Source organism: Simochromis diagramma, unplaced genomic scaffold, assembly GCF_900408965.1.
Source record: "Simochromis diagramma unplaced genomic scaffold, fSimDia1.1 OVJJ01000612.1, whole genome shotgun sequence".
Classification (NCBI taxonomy): Eukaryota; Metazoa; Chordata; class Actinopteri; order Cichliformes; family Cichlidae; genus Simochromis; species Simochromis diagramma.
The window spans coordinates 1,828,761-1,850,519 of record NW_024387419.1 but is presented as its reverse complement, the minus strand read 5'-3'; the positions used below and the strand labels follow the sequence as shown (position 1 = coordinate 1,850,519).

General features: G+C 38.9%; 2 protein-coding genes across 2 annotated transcripts in view; one reads left to right on the top strand and one right to left on the bottom strand.

Moving 5' to 3' along the window:
- Positions 1-1,087: 1,087 nt before the first annotated feature.
- Positions 1,088-3,861, bottom strand: LOC120721909. The gene is made up of 2 exons (XM_040012550.1): positions 3,814-3,861; positions 1,088-2,738 (listed from the first exon to the last, which is right to left on the bottom strand). Exon 2 carries the CDS (start codon positions 2,697-2,699, stop codon positions 1,335-1,337), a length of 1,365 nt encoding a protein of 454 aa, XP_039868484.1. The 5' UTR covers positions 2,700-2,738; positions 3,814-3,861; the 3' UTR covers positions 1,088-1,334.
- A 17,310-nt stretch (positions 3,862-21,171) lies between these two features.
- The window catches only part of LOC120721889 (deleted in malignant brain tumors 1 protein-like), a 70,930-nt gene continuing 70,342 nt past the window's right edge, over positions 21,172-21,759 (top strand). The window contains exon 1 of the mRNA XM_040012526.1: positions 21,172-21,309. Coding sequence (XP_039868460.1) covers positions 21,252-21,309 — 58 coding nt within the window. The 5' untranslated portion in view covers positions 21,172-21,251. The remainder of the gene's footprint in view (positions 21,310-21,759) is intronic.

Below are 21,759 nucleotides of genomic sequence, written 5' to 3'. Positions count from 1 at the left end.
ACATAGGTTATACTTTTTTATTGTGTGAACTTTATTTTTTGTGGAACTAAGGTTCCGTGTGTCATTGTTGAAGTGGGACATTAATCAGTGTAACGCCACCTGCGGCCACATTGCGGGTGTGGGGTTTCCTAGCCAGAGCTGTACGGACTCCACACTGGTGAGGCACGCTTTCTGTAGCTCTTCTCCCTGTACTAAATTATCCATCTAAATTCGGTGTATTTGTCTTTGTTAAGTATTGGCTCCTAGGGTTAAAAGCTCTCAAAGTGTTTTCAATCGCTTTGAGTGAGAAAAATGATATTTGGAACTGCGCTTTATCTGTTGTATCATCCGTTTGTGTGGAACTGACTTGTGTTAAACAGGGTGAGGAGAAGCCTGCTGCCGCTGTGTGACACTGATTTTGCTGCTGCACTCTGTTTTATAGGAATAAACCCTGTTTCCAGCCAGTCCGTGTCTGTTGTCACAACGCAGTCGTCCATTTCACATCTGCTACACTCACGGTCCCTTTGGATTCAATGATGTATACTAAGCTATGTTAAAAGTGTTATCACCATACAAATCAACTGTATGGATTCCAAAATGGTCAGACTCAACGTATTAACTCTGAGGGAGTGTTCCTTTAATGATGCAATATAATATAGCACTTAATGACTAAATGTAATGTATATCTGACGTTTTGCCATTTAATGTTTAATTATGTATGGGGTTTTTTTTTATGAACTGGTTTAAAATCACCAGTACCACATGGCACTGAAGAAAATCATGTTTTCTCGTGTTTAACCTTAATTAAGGAATTCACACTGATTAATGCTTCTAAAAATGTAATTAACTTTTAGTTTTTCAGTGTGAATGATCAGACATTTGCATTTGATCTCTGCAGCAAGAATACCTGTCAGATGCCCAAGACGTTTTGATACTGGTTCAAAATAACTTGGATTTGAGGCACAGAGACTATGCTTTGCTCGTTCATAGAATCTTCCAATGGCATAACACGTCTCTCCACTTTCATTTTGACATATTACAAATCGTTAAATGTTAAAGAAATTTTGATCATCATCATTCAACATAACATTGAATGAATTGCGTTTGAGTACACTACTGTAATCTTCTGAGTGAAACACCTCGCCATTTGTAATGATTCGTTGAAAGTACTTTACTCTGCTCCTTTGTACCCCATAACAACTCAGTGCCATATAGTCATCCCTCCTAATTAATCGCACTTTAGGATGATTAAGTGCAGTGATACCATGTGTGCGAGTTACATCTTTTAACTGTTTAGGTCTTGTTAGAGATTCAAATATCTCCTTGCATTTATTTGAGGCATCTTTCAGTAAAGTCTAGCCATAAAATGGTAAGGCCTTCTGTAGCCAGAACATTTTTACAATCTGTAGCGCAACCCCTTGAGTGTTTTTGTTCATGTCTAGTAGTTTAGCATTGTAAGACTCAAACACAAAGGCGGAATGAGTCCACAAAGGCCCCCAGTTAACTACACTTCTTGGTAAATGGAGGCAAAGATGGACATTATAAGACAGATTAGCTTCCCCATAGAATACCTCCATGTCTTTCACAAAATCTGTTAGAAGTGCCTCAGACTCAGTAATCTGCTCTCTAGTTATATTTTCGCCCAACAGAAGGGATACTCCCTTGACTATTTTAGACCAGTGATTCAGTAGTGGTTCTGGCAATACACCTTTTAGTACAGGTAAGCTATAATAAAAGAGCCACATATACCACTCATGGGCTTTCCAAAATTTCCTCAATGTGACAGACCTTGGCACACGAGGTACACGAGTGAATCCTCTGCCTTTTTCAACTACCTTTCCTTCATGAAGGCAGTAGGAGCATCCATATTCACCATTAAACTGTTTAAAATTCTGGATCAGAGGTCTGGCAACTGAGTCACTCATTAGAATTAGAGGGATTGCTTTTGTGTTGACAGAAACACCTTTGTCATTTTCCCACGTGAAACCACTGTCCTGTAGGTCCACACACTCATCAATGAAAGGTTTTAAGAAACTTCTCATGTGAGGCTTCTCATCCCTGAACCATAGTCCACAAAGGAGTACATTATCCTGTCTTGTTTTCAATGGCAATTCATTAATGGTGCAAAAAAGGGGCCAAATACTACAAGGGGACTTTTTAAAAACTGGCACACCATCACAGCTAAATGTTAAGCTGAGGGTTTGAAGGGCCGTTTCTGAACCACTTAAAGCTTTCTGATACAAAAAACCATCACAAATGTCACTGAGAGAAGTAGATGTTTCTGTTTGCCTTCCTATTAATTCATCTGTAATTCCTGGCATTCTCAAGAGATTTTTGATTTGATCTTCCAAGGAGAGGTATATGAAAAAGTTATTAGTAAACCTACTTGCTTTGTCATAGGTGATGTTGCATTGAACACAATGAACTTGGTCCAGCTCAGCTGACATTATATTACAACACTGTTCACACACATAACAGATTTTCATGATGTCTTTTGTATCATCAAAAGCTTTGTAAACTGAATATTTTGTCCTGCATGCTGAATCACTGCCACCAACAACATTAAGGATTTTCATGATATCTTCAAGACAGTCATTGGTCAAACTTTGTTTGAATTTAAGTGCCAGAAGTAGTAGTTGGTTTTGCTCTTTAGTTTGACCTGAATCCACTGGGACCTCTATCTGAACAGGACCTGCAGTGCACTCTTCATCATTAGTCATCAGCAGAGTTCTGTCTTCTGGAAGGGTGTCTGGGATTTCCTTGAAAAGAGAAGAGAGAGAGAGAATTATGGGTCCTGTAAACAAATCTTCAGTGTAAGAGCATTAACCTAGTGGACTCATAGACACATTTATGTCTATATCGGTGAGATCTGCCCTGTAACCGTCTTCTGTCTACTGTATTTATGCATCTCTTTTTTTAACATTACAGCAGACATTTGAAATTGGTCTCATTCACTAATTGTGCACTATTTGACATGTCCATTCAGTCTTGCCAAAATTTAAGTGTGCTTTGGCTGTCCAAGATTAACTCTCAAAATGAATGCTTAGTGCTTTCTTTCATGATAAATTCTATAAGAATATATGACTGCAGTAGAAAGTAGAAATTACCGTAAAAATCATAATTAGAACAATGATTACTTGTTTTATTTTTTCTTGTTCAATGCACTAATTCATGAATATTCTTTAAAAAATAATGTCTAGAAATGTAATGATCTTTTTGATTTCATTTCTTGACTTGAAAATTCAACTAACTATTGTGTACTTATTTCGACAAATCTATAGTCCAATATTCAGAATAAATTCAATTTAGGTTTATGCATTAAAAGTGTTTTCATTACAGTTAACCCAAAATGTTTGTATTCCAACACTAACCTTAAAAAGAGACCAATAAGATCATTTATTAATATTAATATGAATCAAGCATTTATTATTTGTCATAACTGAGGTAATTAAATGCTAAGGGATAAGATAAAATGGATGATAAGATAAAAGGAATAAAATGTTATTTTGGTAATCATCACCCTCAAGTTGTTCTAAACCTATTTCTTTGTTCTGTTGAACACAAAAGAAGATATTTTCAAGAATGTTGGTAACCAGTTTCTTGTCCCTACTGACTTCCATAGTGTTGTTATTTCATACTATGTCCATACTATGTCAATGGGGACCAGCAACTGTTTGGTTATCAACATTATTTTATGTTCAAAAGCAATTCATACACTTTTATAACAACTTAAGAGTGAGCAATTGATTAGAGAATTTACATTTTTGGTTGAACTGTTCATTTATGAATTTACAAAAATGCAAATTGAACCACCAATTATATCATAAGGCATACCTTTTGACATTCTTTGATAACATTCTGAAGTTCTTCTTCTGCAACCTTAATTCTGAAAAAGAAAATATACAATAAAGAAAATAGAAATTGCTTATTGCTATATTTGAACTCTAAGTGAACTGCTATTAACATGATAAAGATGTGATCACTTATAAAGATGTTTATTGATCAGTAATAAGCAGATTAGACATAGCCTCGCTACATTCCCTGTTTAAAAGAGCCAACTCCAGATCATTCATTTGGGAGCCAGAGTACATTTATCGTTCCTTATGGTATGGTAATTTATAAAGATTATCATTTTTTCCTTACAATTTTCATTGTGGTTATTAATTACATTTTATAAAATTTACTTAGAATGATGTTTATATCATTGTTTTAAGCAACTGCATGTCCTATTTTTACAAGAACATAAGCTGAAAACACTAATTGAAAATCCTTCAATGCTATTCTGGAGTATTAAGCCCCAAATGTCTATTACACATTGACTTTGTTTATTCTTGATAAAAAAAAAAAAAAAAAAACATCTTAAGCATGCAGTGGACGATTATTTGCCACTTTGAACGATTACATAATTGTGGCATCCTTAGTGATTGCCACTAGATTGCCACATTTGGCAACTCTCCGGGTTTTATAGGTAGAAAAGCCAAATGGCTGGTCTCTGGGAGTTTAATTAATTGATTATGCGGCCCTATGGCATTCGTTAATGTTAAAGAGTGAGGGATATTACATTACCAACACACCTTTCTTTTTGTGCCCATCTCCGTTTGGTTCTTGAAGGAATTTCCTCTCAGGATCAGTTAGATAACGTTTATACGAAATCCTTTCAGGAGGCTCGCTCATTTTGACTCACATGTGACCTGTTGATGACATTAAAACTACATTGAAGAAAACATCGAGGATTGTAAAACAGAAACTGCAACATATAAAATAAATGTAGCATGTTACTGTGAAATATATGCTTACCGAGCAGTTTTCCAAGGAGTTCGCAAAATTGCAGCGTCTTCTTCCGCGAGCGTCTGCACGCGCAATGCACAGCTTAACAAAAACTTTAAAAACTTAGGCAAGGCAAGGCAAGTTTATTTGTATAGCACAATTCAACAACAAGGTGATTCAAAGTGCTTTACAGAGACATTAGAAACAAAAACAAATAAAAAGCATGATTTAAAATTGATTAAAACAAGCAAACAAACAAACAAACTAATTAACAAACAAACAAAACAGTATATAAAATCAAAACAGATAAAATCAGAACAATAGATAAAATCAGTAGTTAAATGTAAGTTTTGAAATTTAAGCTTAAAAGTGTGGATTTGGTGCTTTATTCAAATGCAGCTGAGAACAGGTGAGTCTTCAACCTGGATTTAAATAAACTGAGTGTTTCAGCTGATCTGAGGCTCTCTGGGAGTTTGTTCCAGATATAAGGAGCATAAAAGCTGAATGCAGCTTCTCCGTGTCTGGTTCTGACTCTGGGAACTGATAAATGACCGGGTCCAGATGACCTGAGGGATCTGGAAGGTTCATACTGGGTCAGGAGGTCACTGATGTATTTTGGTCCTAAACCATTCAGAGCTTTATACACTCTAAGAACTAAAACTGATAATTACTTAAATATTTTGGTGCTACACTTTTACACTCAAAAATAATGAGTAAATGCAAAAACAATCACATCTCTTAAATACACCTTATTAATTGAGTAAATCCAACTAAAATGGAATAAGTTGTTATGAACAATTAAAGATGTTACAGTAACATACAAAATTGAGTAAATACAATTGAAAATGTAAGTTAAAACAACAGTAACCAAAAGTTCAAACTACATAAAATATTAATTAGGAAATGCTGAAATGCTTGGCACATTTAACCTACACCATTACAATTATTTGTTTTTAAATAATGGTTCAATTTACTTAATATTTTTAAGTTAACTTAAGCAAAAACGTTAATTACAATTAAGTGTTTATTTTATACATACATACATACATACATACGAAAAAAGAACCACGTCAGTTCAACATTGTTCACAATGATTTATTTTAAACAGCTTTTTTGTGAATCACACATTTAGCAGATTCCTTCTCTGAACACAGTGAGCTGAAATCTGTTCTACATTCAGTGGATAAAACTTGGATAAAATTTCAGTCACAACAGCCTCATATAATAAAATTGCATCCAAATTGGCATGCTTGATAAAACTCTGTAAAACTGGCATATTGATGCTAACAACAAGAAAAATGTACCTGCCATACAAAGAATAAAAGTGGCTCAAGTGAACGCAATGCTTTACCTTTTCAGAAAAGGTCAAATGACAAAAATAAAATTAAGATCCCAAAAAAATATAAATCCTGAAAAAACAAAAAAAACAAAAACATATTTGCACTGTGACATAGTCTTTGAACATCTTATTTTGATTCCAAAAAATTGGGAAGATTATAACTAAAGAGTGACCAAAAAACATCCATAATTTATATAAAAAGGTTTCAAAAAGGATTGCGCAAAAAAAAAAAAAAAAAAAACCATACAGAAGATACTCTCCCATTTACACCTTAATGTGAATCTGGAAAGTTAATACAAAAACACAGTTTATGGTACAAACATTATTTATGAACAGGAATGTCAACACAATGTAATGCCGCAACTGAACCTTTTGATGAGCATTACATGTCACTTAACAAGTCTAACACTTTAAGAACAGCCCTGTGAAATTTTGCCTACAATGAACAGAGGTCATTTTTCAGTCTTTGAACCTTGACAGAAAGGTTTCCTGGATCCAGCTCCATGAACACTTTTTGAAATGCTTCAAATGTGCATTTGAAATTCTTGGGGTATTTCAGATCCAGAGCATAGCACAGTCCCAAAAGATAGCAACAGGCTTTGCTCAGATTCCCAAGTTTGCCCAGAACAGTAACGCCTTCAATAACAATACCCACATCAGTAGGTTCGCCTGACCTGTTTTGATTCTGCAGCAGGTAAATCTTCATCACCTCCTCAGCCAAAGCCTCTTCAACAAAGACAGCATCAGCACAGTCCTTTAAAAAGAGAAACAACTGTTTTAAGCTCACATATTTCCAAACATTGAAACAAAAAGTTTCATTTGTATGACATCACCGGTACTCATAATATGTGGACACTGTGCTCCAAAATCTTTGAGCAAATGCTATTCTTTTGTATGCTTTGAAGTGTTTTTTTTTTCTTTAGAACAGTATCTTAAAACTTTTCTATGATCTCACAAGCTAAAATAAACTACTAATATTCCTAAAACAGATTTATTGCACCAACCTCAAAGGTTTTGATTAAGGCACTTGGATCCTCTCCCAGATGGTCAATGAGACATCTGATGATGACTTCTCGTTTTTTCTCGATGGAATTTCCACTCTGTAAAACAGGAAGTCTCAACTGAGGCAAAATTTGCACATTTAAAACATGACTTACCATTTCTAGCTTAAACATAACTATTTTTTTTTCTGTTGTTGACCTGTTTTCACACCCACCATCAAGGTAAGAACACCTGTGGAGCTAAAATATTGAACAGAAACCTAAGAAAAGCCGTTTTTAGTGGAAGGGCCTCTTCAATGCTGTGTTGGAACGTTTTTGTGGTTAGAAAATGCAATCTTCCTTACCTGAAGCAGAAGGTTTAACTGTGCCCTGTGGCGTTGTCCAGCAGCACCTTTCTTGGCTTGAAACAAGGACAGGAGTTTGGATGAATACAAGTCCAACGATGACATGAACTTTGGTTCAAGGTTCAGGGTCGTGATCCTATGAAACTCTGCACTGACCTGGATGGGAGAGGACAAAAAACCAAGGACAAAAAATCTGAAGGCCAAAATTCTGATTCAATCAAAAAAAAAATCTTTAAGTGGAACTACCATTTTTTGCAACCTGGACCTTATTTTCTAACATGCAAAAGATTAATTTACTCATCCAGACATAAATCCATATAAGTGGAGTTGTTTCTGTCTCTTATATCTTGAAGCAAAGGGACCATCAGGACTAAGGGCTGCACATAAAGGACTACAGTGACATATTTTTTCAGCCAATTCACTGACAAAAGACTGATCAATATTACAGTTATTCTTAATAAGAATATCACTTATTGACTTTGGAATATACTGAAGTGATAATGTGCAGATATAACTGAGCTGTTCCACCAAGTCATCCACACATTTACCAGAAACATTATAGATGCTTTCCAGTTTTAACAAGAGCACACCAATATTTTTCAAAATTTCATTTGTTGTTTCCCTTTCACAACCAAGTTCAATGGTGACATCCAAGTCCTCGTGATCTTCTAATTCCAGTGCTGGTAAGAAGATTTCATTAGATGTACTGACAGTTTGCTTTGAAATCAAGTTAGTTTTAAAGTGCTTCCATGAACAAAATCTGTGCTTTCGACTTCTGTGAGTCGCATAAGTCCCACAAATGTTTGTCTTAAACTCACAACCATCAAAAACACACTCTATGGTTTCATGGCTTTTCAAATGGGAATTTATATGTTGAAAATAGTCTTTTGTGTTTGGGTAAAAAGAGTCACAGATTTTACATCTAATAGTTGGAAGGACCTCACACTCTTCCGTTTCACGCGAACTGTGAGACCTAGACAAGTGTGAGCGTAAGGCACCGCATGTCTTAAAAGAGCAAGGACAATTCAAATGAAGACAGGGTATGGAATAGCCATGACCAAATGTACCATGTTTCACTCGATAATGTTTGAGTAGTGACACTTTTGATGACTCCTCATGTTTGCAGAGTTTACACTGCCATCTCATCACCTGTGACCTAAAAAATTGTGAGAAAATATGTCTCACAGTATGAAGATGACAGAATGGTGTATAACCATATTTACACAGTTTTTGTATGATTAACTGATTGAATAACCAATACTCACTACCAATTCAGGTGGAGGATACAACTTACAAATAAGTCAACATGGAACAAAGTACAATACTTAACCACATTGAAATAATCTGAATCACATCACCACGCTGTATAAATAAAAAGATAGTATGGTGACACTAGTTGACAGACCATGAACTCATCAATATATTTACCGAACTGAAAAATTCTGAAAATTTAGATTTGGCATTTGTATGACTAAAATAACCCACCACAAAACCAGTATAAATATTTAGGTGGTATCACCATCCACTACTCAGCTTGTATAAAACAATATCATATCATTCCAAAATTTAACACATCAAGTCCTCTGAGTAAAATTACCTGCTTTACTTTGTAGTTGATGCAGATTTTTTTCTCCTGGTGGTGAAGATGGTGCTGAAAAAATACAAATCAAAACTTTATCATTACAAAACATGTCACTGAGTAATCTGCCATAACATCAATCTCTTATAAGAAATTTTAGCTTGGATTGAAATAAACATTTATTTATGTTAATTGGGAGTAACTATACTGGAAATGATGGTACTTTTGGCTTGACCCAAAGGACCAAAGCTTTTTTTTTTTTTTTCATTATTTTCTGGGATCTGAAAGGAAGTAGGGCCGAGTCTAAATTTACTTAAGGCCCCATAGTACTTTGGACCGGCCCTGGATGAGGTAATCTGCTGACTCGGGCGGTCCGCTCAGCGTTCTCTCAAAAACTGGCCCTGTTCGGGACAAAGCTGAAAGCAGCGTCTTATATGCTCTGAAAGACCCCACATAGAACAAGAAAGCTAAGCAGCATGGTTGTTGCTATGAACTGTTCCGCGGGCAGGTATTCTTAGTTACCAAAGCCATTGATTACGTCTGTTCATCTCCTCCTGAACAACCTAACAGAGTGAGTCAGGCCGCGTGACTACCGCAGCTCCCGCACCGCGACTCAACAGGGCCATTTTCTAGAAATGTCTGAGCACACCTGCTTTCACGTGGTTCCTAAAATGCCCCCGATTAAACGGTCAGGTCGCTGGTACCGGGACATTCCGGTCAAATTACCCGGAACGCAGATAGCGACTCAGAACGTAAAAGGATAAAAGGGCGCGGTTTCCCGCCGCCTTGACTGGAAGACTGGTTGAAAACTTAAATTAACGTGCACAAACACGCTGCGAAAAGTGAGCCACCATGACAAACGCTTTCTTCAGAACATGTTATAAAAGAACGGTGTGGATAAAGACAGCTAATGTAAGAATTGGTCACTTACCTGAAAACGTTACCAAGTCTGCAGTGGATGTGTGTCTGTCTCGTTCAACGTCCAGAAAATCTCCCATGAGGCCATGCTCCTCGCGCGCGGTACATGCCAAAGGTCATTAGTCTTACTCAAAGTTTTAAGTTAGTATTGGGGGACAAAATTATATTGATTTTGAACCATTAATAATTAAAGTTAAAGACAATGATAAGTATGAATACCAGTGTCTCAGTTATTTTGAGTACTTTCTATGAGATATATTGAGTAGATTTAAATAATGCACCCTGTGTTTCAAATACAGAATTTTTTCTTTTAAATAAACTTGAACAAAAGAGCTCAGTTCAACTCAAAAACTGGTGTTGAAAATTTAAGCATTCTTTTCAGTATTTTCAACTCAAGATAACACTTTTGTGATTTTCAAAGATTTAATCAAGGTCATCTAACTTAGAATTATAATGATATTTACTAAGCCCCTGAATAATTTTTTAGGGTGTAGACCAGCATCAGAACTTTAAAGTCTATCCTCTGACGGACAGGCAGCCAGTGTAAAGACCTCAGAGCTGGACTGATGTCGTCCACTTTTTTGGTCTTAGTGAGGACTCGAGCAGCAGAGTTCTGAATGAGCTGTAGTTGTCTGACTGATTTTTTAGGTAGACCTGTAAAGATGCTGTTACAGTAATCAAGCCTACTAAAGATGAATGCATGGACTAGTTTTTCCAGGTCCTGTTGAGACATCAGATCTTTTATCCTTGAAATATTCTTGAGGTGATAGTAAGCTGACTTTGTTATTGTCTTAATGTGTTTTTCTAAGTTTAGGTCTGCATCCATCACTACACCCAAATTTCTCGCCTGGTTTGTGGTTTTTAGGTGTATAGATTGAAGTTCTCTGGTGACCTGTAATCGTTTTTCTTTGGCGCCAAAGACTATTACCTCAGTTTTGTTTTTGTTTAGCTGGAGAAAATTGTGGCACAGCCAGTCATTAATTTCCTCAATGCATTTACCAAGAGCCTGTACAGGGCCTTGGTCTCCTGGTGACATTGTGATATATATTTGTGTGTCATCTGCATAGCTGTGGTAGTTTATTTTGTTGTTCTTTATAAGCGTAAAGTCCCAAGAACGTCCGTCTTTGTACGTCACAGGATTAATCGGAAAAAAGATATACACGCAATTGTTTATGGGGCAATATGTCGACCAACAAAAAGTAGTTATTGTGACAGGCCTACAAAACATGATTTTATGATTGATAAATACAAAAAATAAATACATTTCATTTCTCTGACATTCATCTGATATTCAGTTACAATTCACACCACAGCTACCTGCACATGCAAAGTACTATACTGTAAATTATTTTGCACAAATACCTGTACTATTACTAACACATTTACTATATTACTTTTAGCCTGTGGATTTAAATGCAGATGTCCTTAATGTAAGTTGTTATATCATGTTATTTTTATTGTTATTTATTTTATTTTACATTCAAATATCTCAAACTTCTTAGTTAAATAAGCTTGATTGCTAGTAGATAAAGAATAGCTCACCTGTAATTCACCTAGTTGTGGGGTGATCGTGACTCAAGAGTTGGCAGTTCGTCTTGTAATTGGAAGGTTGCCGGTTCGAGCCCCAGCTCGGACAGTCTCGGTCGTTGTGTCCTTGCGCAAGACACTTCACCCGTTGCCTACTGATGGTGGTCAGAGGGGCCGGTGGCGCCAGTGTCCGGCAGCCTCGTTTCTGTCAGTGCGCCCCAGGGTGGCTGTGGCTACAATGTAGCTTGCCATCACCAGTGTGTGAATGGGTTGATGACTGGATGTGTAAAGCGCTTTGGGGTCCTTAGGGACTGGTAAAGCGCTATATAAATACAGGCCATTTACCATATAATTGATATTCCCGATTAATTTCTCATCTCTGATTTAATGCCTTTGTTTGTTTGCCTTTTTTTGACTATAACAAAACATTTTTGCAGGATATATATGGTGAATTTATATGCATAGATACAGTCGTAGTGCTTGACACATGCACAGAGCAGTAGATGGACTGGGAGGGAAATAATTACAATCATGATGTTGATTGCTGATGTCAGTATATATATTTTAGAGCAATATTTTGTTTTTCACCCAAAATGAACTATATTGCTTCAGAAGAGATTTCTTACCCCACTGGATTCTTATATATTGTTGTGTTTTTTGCTTGTTTGTTTGTTGTTTTTTTCTCCAGAACATGTATGCTGTACCTATTTACTTGAATTGTATATATATATTTACGTCATCAAAATATGTCACATGACTTACAAGGTTTAGATTGTTGTGCAACATTGTCACATTCTGATATTTATGCAGTGGTTTTATGGCAGTCAATGCTATGTGTATTTTTTTTAATCTTTAAATATTCTCCTTTATAGGTGCCCAACTCTTCATGCAAAGCTTCTACGTCTGGTGATGCTAAAGTAAGTATTTTGCTTCTGCTTTGTGCCACCAAGAAATGTCAATCTTTCTTATTAAAGTGTAAAGACTCAATCATCTAAGTTATTCTGAGTTCTTCCTTCTTTCCTTTAGTTTACCAGTAATACTCTGTCTGTAACAACATTGTTGACTTCGTATGTATGTGTTTATTTATTTAAAGGGTTCCAGTGACGCTGAATATGTAAGTAATTTTTGCTGAGAATTTAGGTAGGTGCATACTCAAATGTGTTTTTTAAAAACAATTTATATTGAAACACTCTTTTTATGTGATTGCAACCACAGGTGGAGATAGCACATGCTGCAGGGGTAAAAATTCTGAAACATCAGTGGGCTGCTGCTCTTCAGGCCCAAACACCCACTTCAATGGTGCATGTTCTTCTGATGGCCGCCTTCCCATTGGAGGTTTTGATCCAGAGCAATTTAAAAGGTAAACAGCTTTGAAACTTAGTTCCAATGGTTAGCTAATAGTATTTTAAAAGGGCTATTTCTCTGTCACCAGTTTCTTTACCAAAAAGCATAATATTGTAGTTCAAATGTTTAGATGAACAAAGATCAGATTTTTGGAAATCTAAAACTAGTCAGACACTCAAATGTTAATGCTTTTTATAGGAGGACACAGCAAAACAGACATCGGCGCAGAGCGAAGAACTGCCCTTGATAAAGAAACCATGACAGCCATATATAGTAAGTGAAGACTGTGTATCTAAAATTGCATACTGCACAAGTAACTCACTTTGTAACAATAAAAATTGCACAGATAGGTGATGATGCATTGAAGTGGTTGGACTCAGGCAAAGAAGGTCAACAGATTGAATGCTGGAGAGTAAGGATAGATGACTATTAAGGGAAAATTGTACTTAGTAGTCAGTTTAAGCTTTTAATGATATAAGTTTACATGTGATAGAATACTGCATGATGACCTTTTCCCTGCTTAGAACTGATTGTCCTTTTCATTGTTCAGAACTGATTGTTCTTTATAAAACATGTTCTGATATTTCTATCTGAATCTTCCCACAGCGATAGTAAGAAGTTGAACAAGCAGTTCTGACCTCGCACACACACACACACACACACACACACACATGCACAATCACATACGCACATGCTCACGTATCAACATTCCACTGAACAAATGTTTTCATTTTCCTTCTGTATAAATAAAAGACAAGTGCAAGAACAGGCCGCTGATCACAGGGCCCCACTCTCTGATGTGAGCGCTCTGTGAAACACCCTTACAAGTTAAAACTGCAGCATCTGTGTGTGTCTTCACTCTTAGACTCTCAGCTGAAGAAGTGTAATTTAGAATAAATCTCTTGACATTTATTTTGGTCCTTCGAGCCGGAGCAGAAACATCAGAACTGTTATCTGTGACTCAGTTCCAGGATCCAGCACTGATTCCTGACGCCGTGGGAACCAGCACCGAAGTCTGTGCACAGCCCTCTTAGACGAGACCGAAAGACCTGGGACGTTAGAATTCGGGTCCAGGTCGGTGTTTATAGTCTGGTCCACGGCGGTGGGATTCAGTCTGACGATCTGAACCACCAGTGAGACGTCTGAGGGTGAGAAAGACTATTTTTGTATATAAAACCGCCGCAAAGGTTTAATGAAACGCGTAAAATACGTTAGAAGTAGCCGCAATTACTTTGTGAAACAAATTAAAATAGGTTAGAATTCGCCGTAAGGATCGGAATTAGACTTAGGTTTTAGAGGTAGCCGTAATTACTTCGTAACAAATTGTAAAAGCACGCAAATGTCTATATGTGTATGTGTCTGGAAGTGAGTTGATTTTACAGCACAATATGCTGCTGAACTACTTCCATTTTTTTTTTTTTTTTCTTTGCTGAGGCTCACGTACTGGTGACAAAGGAGAACGGTTGAGTTTCATGTCATAAAACTGATACCGGTTCACCTCTAGGGTGAAGTTGAAGGCCGTATCAGTAAACCACTCTGAAGTCAAGCGTGCCAGTGACGGCCCAGCAAAATCTTTGAAAATGAAGAATAAACAAGCAAAATTAACACCTGATGAGAAATGTTCATTGACAAACATAGAAGACAGTGACTCAGAACAGGATAGCAGCTCAGGTGAAGAGAGCAGTTCAGATTAGAATAGAATAGAATAGAATAGAATAGAATAGAATTCAACTTTATTGTCATTGCACATGTCACAGGTACAGGGCAACGAAATGCAGTTTGCATCCAACCAGAAGTGCTTTAGCCATGATATAGATATATTACAATATATATTAGCAATAATATAGATATGTAAGTATATTACAGAAATGGGTCTATTATGGTATGTTATAATGTACACAGTATGAAGTATGTTATGAATATTCTATAACTATAAGTATGTACAGGCTGTAGTGAGTACAAGCTATGTACAGGCTATGAACAGGATATAAATATGAAAAAAAAAACTATACAGCATATGAAATAAAAAAAACTATACAGAAATCTGAGATATACAGGGAGTGCAGAATTATTAGGCAAATGAGTATTTTGTCCACATCATCCTCTTCATGCATGTTGTCTTACTCCAAGCTGTATAGGCTCGAAAGCCTACTACCAATTAAGCATATTAGGTGATGTGCAACTCTGTAATGAGAAGGGGTGTGGTCTAATGACATCAACACCCTATATCAGGTGTGCATAATTATTAGGCAACGTCCTTTCCTTTGGCAAAATGGGTCAAAAGAAGGACTTGACAGGCACAGAAAAGTCAAAAATAGTGAGATATCATGCAGAGGGATGCAGCAGTCTCAAAATTGCAAAGCTTCTGAAGCGTGATCATCGAACAATCAAGCGTTTCATTCAAAATAGTCAACAGGGTCGCAAGAAGCGTGTGGAAAAACCAAGGCGCAAAATAACTGCCCATGAACTGAGAAAAGTCAAGCGTGCAGCTGCCAAGATGCCACTTGCCACCAGTTTGGCCATATTTCAGAGCTGCAACATCACTGGAGTGCCCAAAAGCACAAGGTGTGCAATACTCAGAGACATGGCCAAGGTAAGAAAGGCTGAAAGACGACCACCACTGAACAAGACACACAAGCTGAAACGTCAAGACTGGGCCAAGAAATATCTCAAGACTGGTTTTTCTAAGGTTTTATGGACTGATGAAATGAGAGTGAGTCTTGATGGGCCAGATGGATGGGCCCGTGGCTGGATTGGTAAAGGGCAGAGATCTCCAGTCTGACTCAGACGCCAGCAAGGTGGAGGTGGAGTACTGGTTTGGGCTGGTATCATCAAAGATGAGCTTGTGGGGCCTTTTCGGGTTGAGGATGGAGTCAAGCTCAACTCCCAGTCCTACTGCCAGTTTCTGGAAGACACCTTCTTCAAGCAGTGGTACAGGAAGAAGTCTGCATCCTTCAAGAAAAACATGATTTTCATGCAGGACAATGCTCCATCACACGCGTCCAAGTACTCCACAGCGTGGCTGGCAAGAAAGGGTATAAAAGAAGAAAAACTAATGACATGGCCACCTTGTTCACCTGATCTGGACCCCATTGAGAACCTGTGGTCCATCATCAAATGTGAGATTTACAAGGAGGGAAAACAGTACACCTCTCTGATCAGTGTCTGGGAGGCTGTGGTTGCTGCTGCATGCAATGTTGATGGTGAACAGATCAAAACACTTACAGAATCCATGGATGGCAGGCTTTTGAGTGTCCTTGCAAAGAAAGGTGGCTATATTGGTCGCTGATTTCTTTTTGTTTTGTTTTTGAATGTCAGAAATGTATATTTGTGAATGTGGAGATGTTATATTGGTTTCACTGGTAAAAATAAATAATTGAAATGGGTATATATTTGTTTTTTGTTAAGTTGCCTAATAATTATGCACAGTAATAGTCACCTGCACACACAGATATCCCCCTAAAATAGCTAAAACTAAAAACAAACTAAAAACTACTTCCAAAAACATTCAGCTTTGATATTAATGAGTTTTTTGGGTTCATTGAAAACATGGTTGTTGTTCAATAATAAAATTATTCCTCAAAAATACAATTTGCCTAATAATTCTGCACTCCCTGTACAGCTATACAGAAATGTGAACTATGCAGGTTATAAACAGTTGTAGGATTAAAAATTATTGTATGTACAGAATGATTATTTACACAGAACTATGCAGTAGTGCAGTTAAGATAAGTGAGATATGTGGATAATTTCTACAGAGGCTATATAAAGTGCTAGTGGTTGTGAGTAGTGATTCAGTCCATGTTATTATTGTGTGTTTGAGGGTACAGTTGTCCATTGTGTGTGTAGGTGGTTGTGGGTGTGTGTATGTTCAGTCCATGAGTTTAACGTGGGTCAGATGTTAGGAGGCAGAGTTCAGGAGTCTGACAGCTGTGGGAAAGAAGCTGTTCCGGTACCTGGTGGTCTTAGTCCGGAGGCTCCTGTAGCGCCTCCCAGAGGGCAGGAGGGTGAAGAGTCCATGTGATGGGTGACTGGGGTCTTTGATGATTTTCCCAGCCCTTTTCAGACACCGCTTCCTGTAGATGTCTTTTATGGCAGGAAGTGGTGCTCCGGCGATGCGCTGGGCAGTTTTCACGACCCTCTGCAACGCCTTCCAGTCCGAGGCAGAGCAGTTCCCATACCAGACTGTTATACAGTTGGTCAGGATGCTCTCGATGGTGCAGCGATAGAAGTTCACCAGGATGTCTGAGGACAGGTGGTTCTTCCTCAGAGTCCTCAAGAAGAAGAGGCATTGGTGAGCCTTCTTGACCAGCTTGGAGCAGTTGGTCGTCCAGATGAGATCCTCGGAGATGTGGACTCCCAGGAACTTGAAGCTGCTCACACGCTCCACAGCCGTCCCCTTAATGTGGATGGGTGGATGTGGGTCAGCATTCCTCCTGTAGTCCACGATGAGCTCCTTAGTCTTCTCGGTGTTAAGCAGCAGGTTGTTTCTGTCGCACCACTCAGCCAGACGATCCACCTCCTCCCTGTAGGCAGCCTCATTGTTGTCACTGATGAGGCCAATCACTGTGGTGTCATCTGCAAACTTAATGATGGTGTTGGAACCATCAGCAGGGCTGCAGTCGTGGGTGAAGAGGGAGTAGAGGAAAGGGCTCCTCACACAGCCTTGTGGTACACCGGTGTTCATTGTGATTGTAGATGAGCAGCGGTTATCCAGCCGGACATGTTGGGGGCGGTTGGTCAGGAAGTCCAGTAACCATTTGCAGATGAGGGAACTGATGCCCAGGTCTGTCAGTTTCCTGATGAGTTGTGAGGGGTGGATTGTATTGAATGCTGAACTGAAGTCTATAAACAGCATTCTGGCGTATGTGTTGTTGTTGTCCAGGTGTGAGAGGACAGAGTGCAGTACGATGGAGACTGCATCCTCTGTGCTCCTGTTCTGGCGGTATGCGAATTGGTGGGGGTCCAGGGTGGGGGGAGACAGGATTTGAAGTGTGCTAGGACCAGCTGCTCTAAGCACTTAGTGATGATGGGGGTGAGTGCTACTGGGCGGTAGTCATTGAGGCTAGATGGGTTGGAGTTTTTGGGTATCGGGATGATGGAGGTGGATTTGAAGCAGGCCGGTACCACAGCGTGGGCCAAGGACAGATTGAATATGTCTGTGAGCACTCCTGCAAGCTCCCCAGAACACGCTCTGAGAACACGCCCGGGGATGCCATCAGGACCTGCAGCCTTGTGGACATTGATCCTGCTCAGCACCGCTCCTACATCGGTGGGGGAGAGAGTCAGCGGTTGGTGGTCTGGCGTCATGTCTGTTTTGGTTGTGGTTGTGGGGTTCCCTCGCTCAACACGAGCATAAAAGTTGTTGAGCTCGTTGAGGAAGGAGACATCAGAGGATGCGGGGGAGGGTTTGGTGGTCCTGTAGTCTGTAATGGTCTGGAGTCCTTGCCACATGCATCGGGGGTTGGAGTTGGAGAAGTGTTCTTCTACCTTCTTTTTGTAATGGTGTTTGGCTTTTTTGATGCCCTTCTTTAGATTAGCCCTGGCTGTACTGTAGGCGCGTGCATCTCCTGACCTAAAGGCAGTGTTGCGGGCCTTCAGGAGGAGACGAACATCCCGGTTCATCCAAGGCTTCTGGTTGGGGTACATGGTGATCCGTTTCTGGGTGGTGACACTGTCTGTGGTTTCGGAGATGTAATCCAGTACAGATGAGGCGTACTGGTCCAGGTCTGTGTGGGTGAGCATATTCCAGTCTGTGTTTTTAAATCTGTCCTGGAGCACTGCGTCCGTCCCCTCTGGCCACACTTTAATTGTCCTCACAGCAGGTTTCACACGTTGGATGAGTGGTGAATACCTAGGTGTGAGGAACAGGGAGAGATGGTCCGATTGTCCAATGTAGGGGAGGGGTGTGGCTTTGTAGGCTCCAGCCAGGTTGGAATACACATGGTCTAAAGTCTTGTCTCCTCTGGTGTGGCAGGAGACATGTTGGTGGAATCTGGGGAGGACTGTCTTTAAGTTGGTGTGGTTGAAGTCGCCAGCAACAATAAAAGCAGCCTCAGGGTGTTTATTCTGGTGTTTGTTAATGGCTGCAGAAAGTTCTTTCATGGCCAACCTAGCATTAGCGTCGGGGGGATTTATACTGCAGTGAGTATGATCGAAGTGAGTTCTCTGGGGAGATAATAAGGTCTGCATTTGACCATTAAAAACTCCGCATTAGGTGAGCAGTGACTCTCAGTAGTAGTGGAGTTCATGCACCAAGCATTGTTAATATAAATGCACAAACCTCCACCTCTGGTCTTGCCGGAGTCATCTGCTAGCCTGTCGGCTCGGTGTGTGTGGCGTCCTGCCAACTCGATAGCATTGTCCGGGCAGCTGTTGTTCAACCATGTTTCGGTGAAAAACATGACATTTGAGTCCATAATCCGTCTGTTGTTAGTGATTGAGAGCCGTATCTCATCCATTTTGTTTGCCAGAGAACGGACATTGGCGAGGAAAATACTGGGTAAAGGCAACCGGTGTGGTGTTAGCTTTAGCTTAGCCCGTAGCCCTCCGCGCCTACCTCGCCTTTGTTTACGTTCGGGCGGAAGTGCACGCCGTCTGCGTGCACTTCCGCCCAGCCGGGGAGGAGCCTCCGGTGTTCTGGAGATCTCTGGGATGAGTCGGAGATCGGCGATAAAACTGTTGGAGTTATGAGTCCAGATGTCCAGAATCTCTTGTCTGCTGTAGGTCAGCAACGCACAGCAATTCTGGATGAATAATCCGGTTAAAAGTAGATTAAAAAAACGCTAAATAGCAGATTCTGGTGAGACATTGAGCCTCGCGTTGTTCACGCGTCGCCATCCTATGACCAAGATGGCGGCCGCCATCTTGGTCATAGGATGGCGACGCGTGATGAGATGGAATAAACACTGATACATAATTATTTAAACTCTATGAAAACCACTTGTAACTAGTAACAAATTATAATAAGAATGGGGACAATACCACAGAATAAATGAAAATCAAGCCTAAGTGATAAACAAAAAGAACACTTAATGATAAACATAAGGACCACCGTATAGGACCACCTAGGGGTGGATTCATGGATTCATGGATTTTATTTACCATATTGTATGACTGTATGATTATTCATTCACCCTATTACATCCTAAGCCGTTCTTGTCTTATGAAATCTAAAACTAGCCATAAATTTAAAAATACCAAAGTAAAGCAACCTGTCTCCTTTCAGCTCAGACAAAGCTGTGATACAGCTCCTCACCTGTCAATTACGATGTACATCCAGCCTTTAAATTATTGCCTTATTGTGGCAGTTGGCTATGGTCAAAGAAAGCTGCATCTATTTCAATATCATTGGGAACTGTAGCACTCTAATACAGGCATGTTCATCTCCCATTAACAATGGTTGGAGCTAGGTAAACTGTGGGGACAGCAGTTTTTTTCTGATGGTTTGTACATTTACATTATGGATAATCCTCTGGTCCTGATAAACCTGATGGGAGAGCAGCGTAGGTTTCAGTGGTCTGAGATCAGTTGCGATCTGCACTTCATATGGCAGTACAGTTAGCTTTAGCACAGATGAATCTCCTCTTCCTAACCACCTTGGTCAACATGTGGGACCCAGAGAAGATGGAATTTGAAAAAGTTGTTAACTCCTATATTACATTAGCCAGATAAGCTGTGACGATGACAGAGAGGGTATATCAGCACTAACTATCTAATAACACAGGGAAGTTGACCATGTGCAAGTTCAGCAGCACTTTCACATTAGTCTCTATGTGAATGTAATTAGTTAGCTTCTTAAATGTTTCATTACATTGTATGTAACTATGTATAACTACTGACTATCTGTTAATTCCTGAGCAGTGAACTAATATTTTGCATAATTCTGAATCAGCAGTATTTTGTGTCATCAATAACGGTAGTTTAATTTTCTACTGGTGGCACCAATTGACTTTATACCTAAAAATGTATTGACTGAAAATATCACAGTGTGGAGGTATGTAAAAACGACAGGAGAGGTCTCAGTGTCTCACTCCAACTTTATTACTGAGCCAGCACAACTTCACATAAAGAAAAGCGCCAAAATCTCCACCCCAGCACTTCCCTTCAACTTGGGTGTGAGTGGAGCCCCCTGGTTGTCCGCCACACGTGTTTATACTCACATGAACATCCAATTGTTGGCATAAGAAAGCGAAACTGAAAGATCATGTCTCAGAAATTTGTTAAAAATTTGCATGCAATTTATTTCAGCTCTGGCATAATTTTCTATTCTTTGTGTGCAGCTTTTTTAAATAAGTATGCAATGTCTTCAAACACAGGCGCATTGTTATCTATGTTAATTCACTGTTTAGTGAATTGTGGGAAGGCCATTTAAGACATATCAGCCTGTGGGTGGAGCTCAGCATACGGCTATTTGTATTTAATAAGTCAAATTAAATCAGGTGTGGTTAGAAATGGCTCTCCAACTGTTTGTCTCCTGTTTCTCCGTGATAACTATTCTTTTATGCAAAGGTGAGAAAGACGTTTGATTTGTATTTAATATTTTTCTCATTATGTAGCGTATTACAAGTTCAATCGCACCTCTTTAAAGACTATTGCAGATAAAAATGTGTTCTTTAGATACTCTAAAACAAACTTGTGAACCTACTAATAGGTTGATGCAACATTGGAATATGAGTCAAAATGGATCAAAGAAGGAACTTTTTTTTTTTAAATCCACCTGACTAGGTCAAAGAATTAAATACATACTAGATGAAGACAGAATTACTTTTGAATTTTAATGTAATAAAAAGCAAATCAGTTAAATAACTACCAGATTGCCTGTAACGATTCACATTGCTGTATTTGATATCAATTTTTAAATAGAAATAATAATAAAAAAAAAGTAATAGTGTTTTTATACTGACAAATAGAACGTCAATAGAAAGTAACTACCTGTTGACTGGCAGTGCTGAATTCAAT

What these genes read in the sequence shown, in the direction of transcription:
- LOC120721909 (XM_040012550.1), bottom strand. Translation starts at nt 2,699, where the DNA reads ATGACTAATGATGAAGAGTGCACTGCAGGTCCTGTTCAGATAGAGGTC.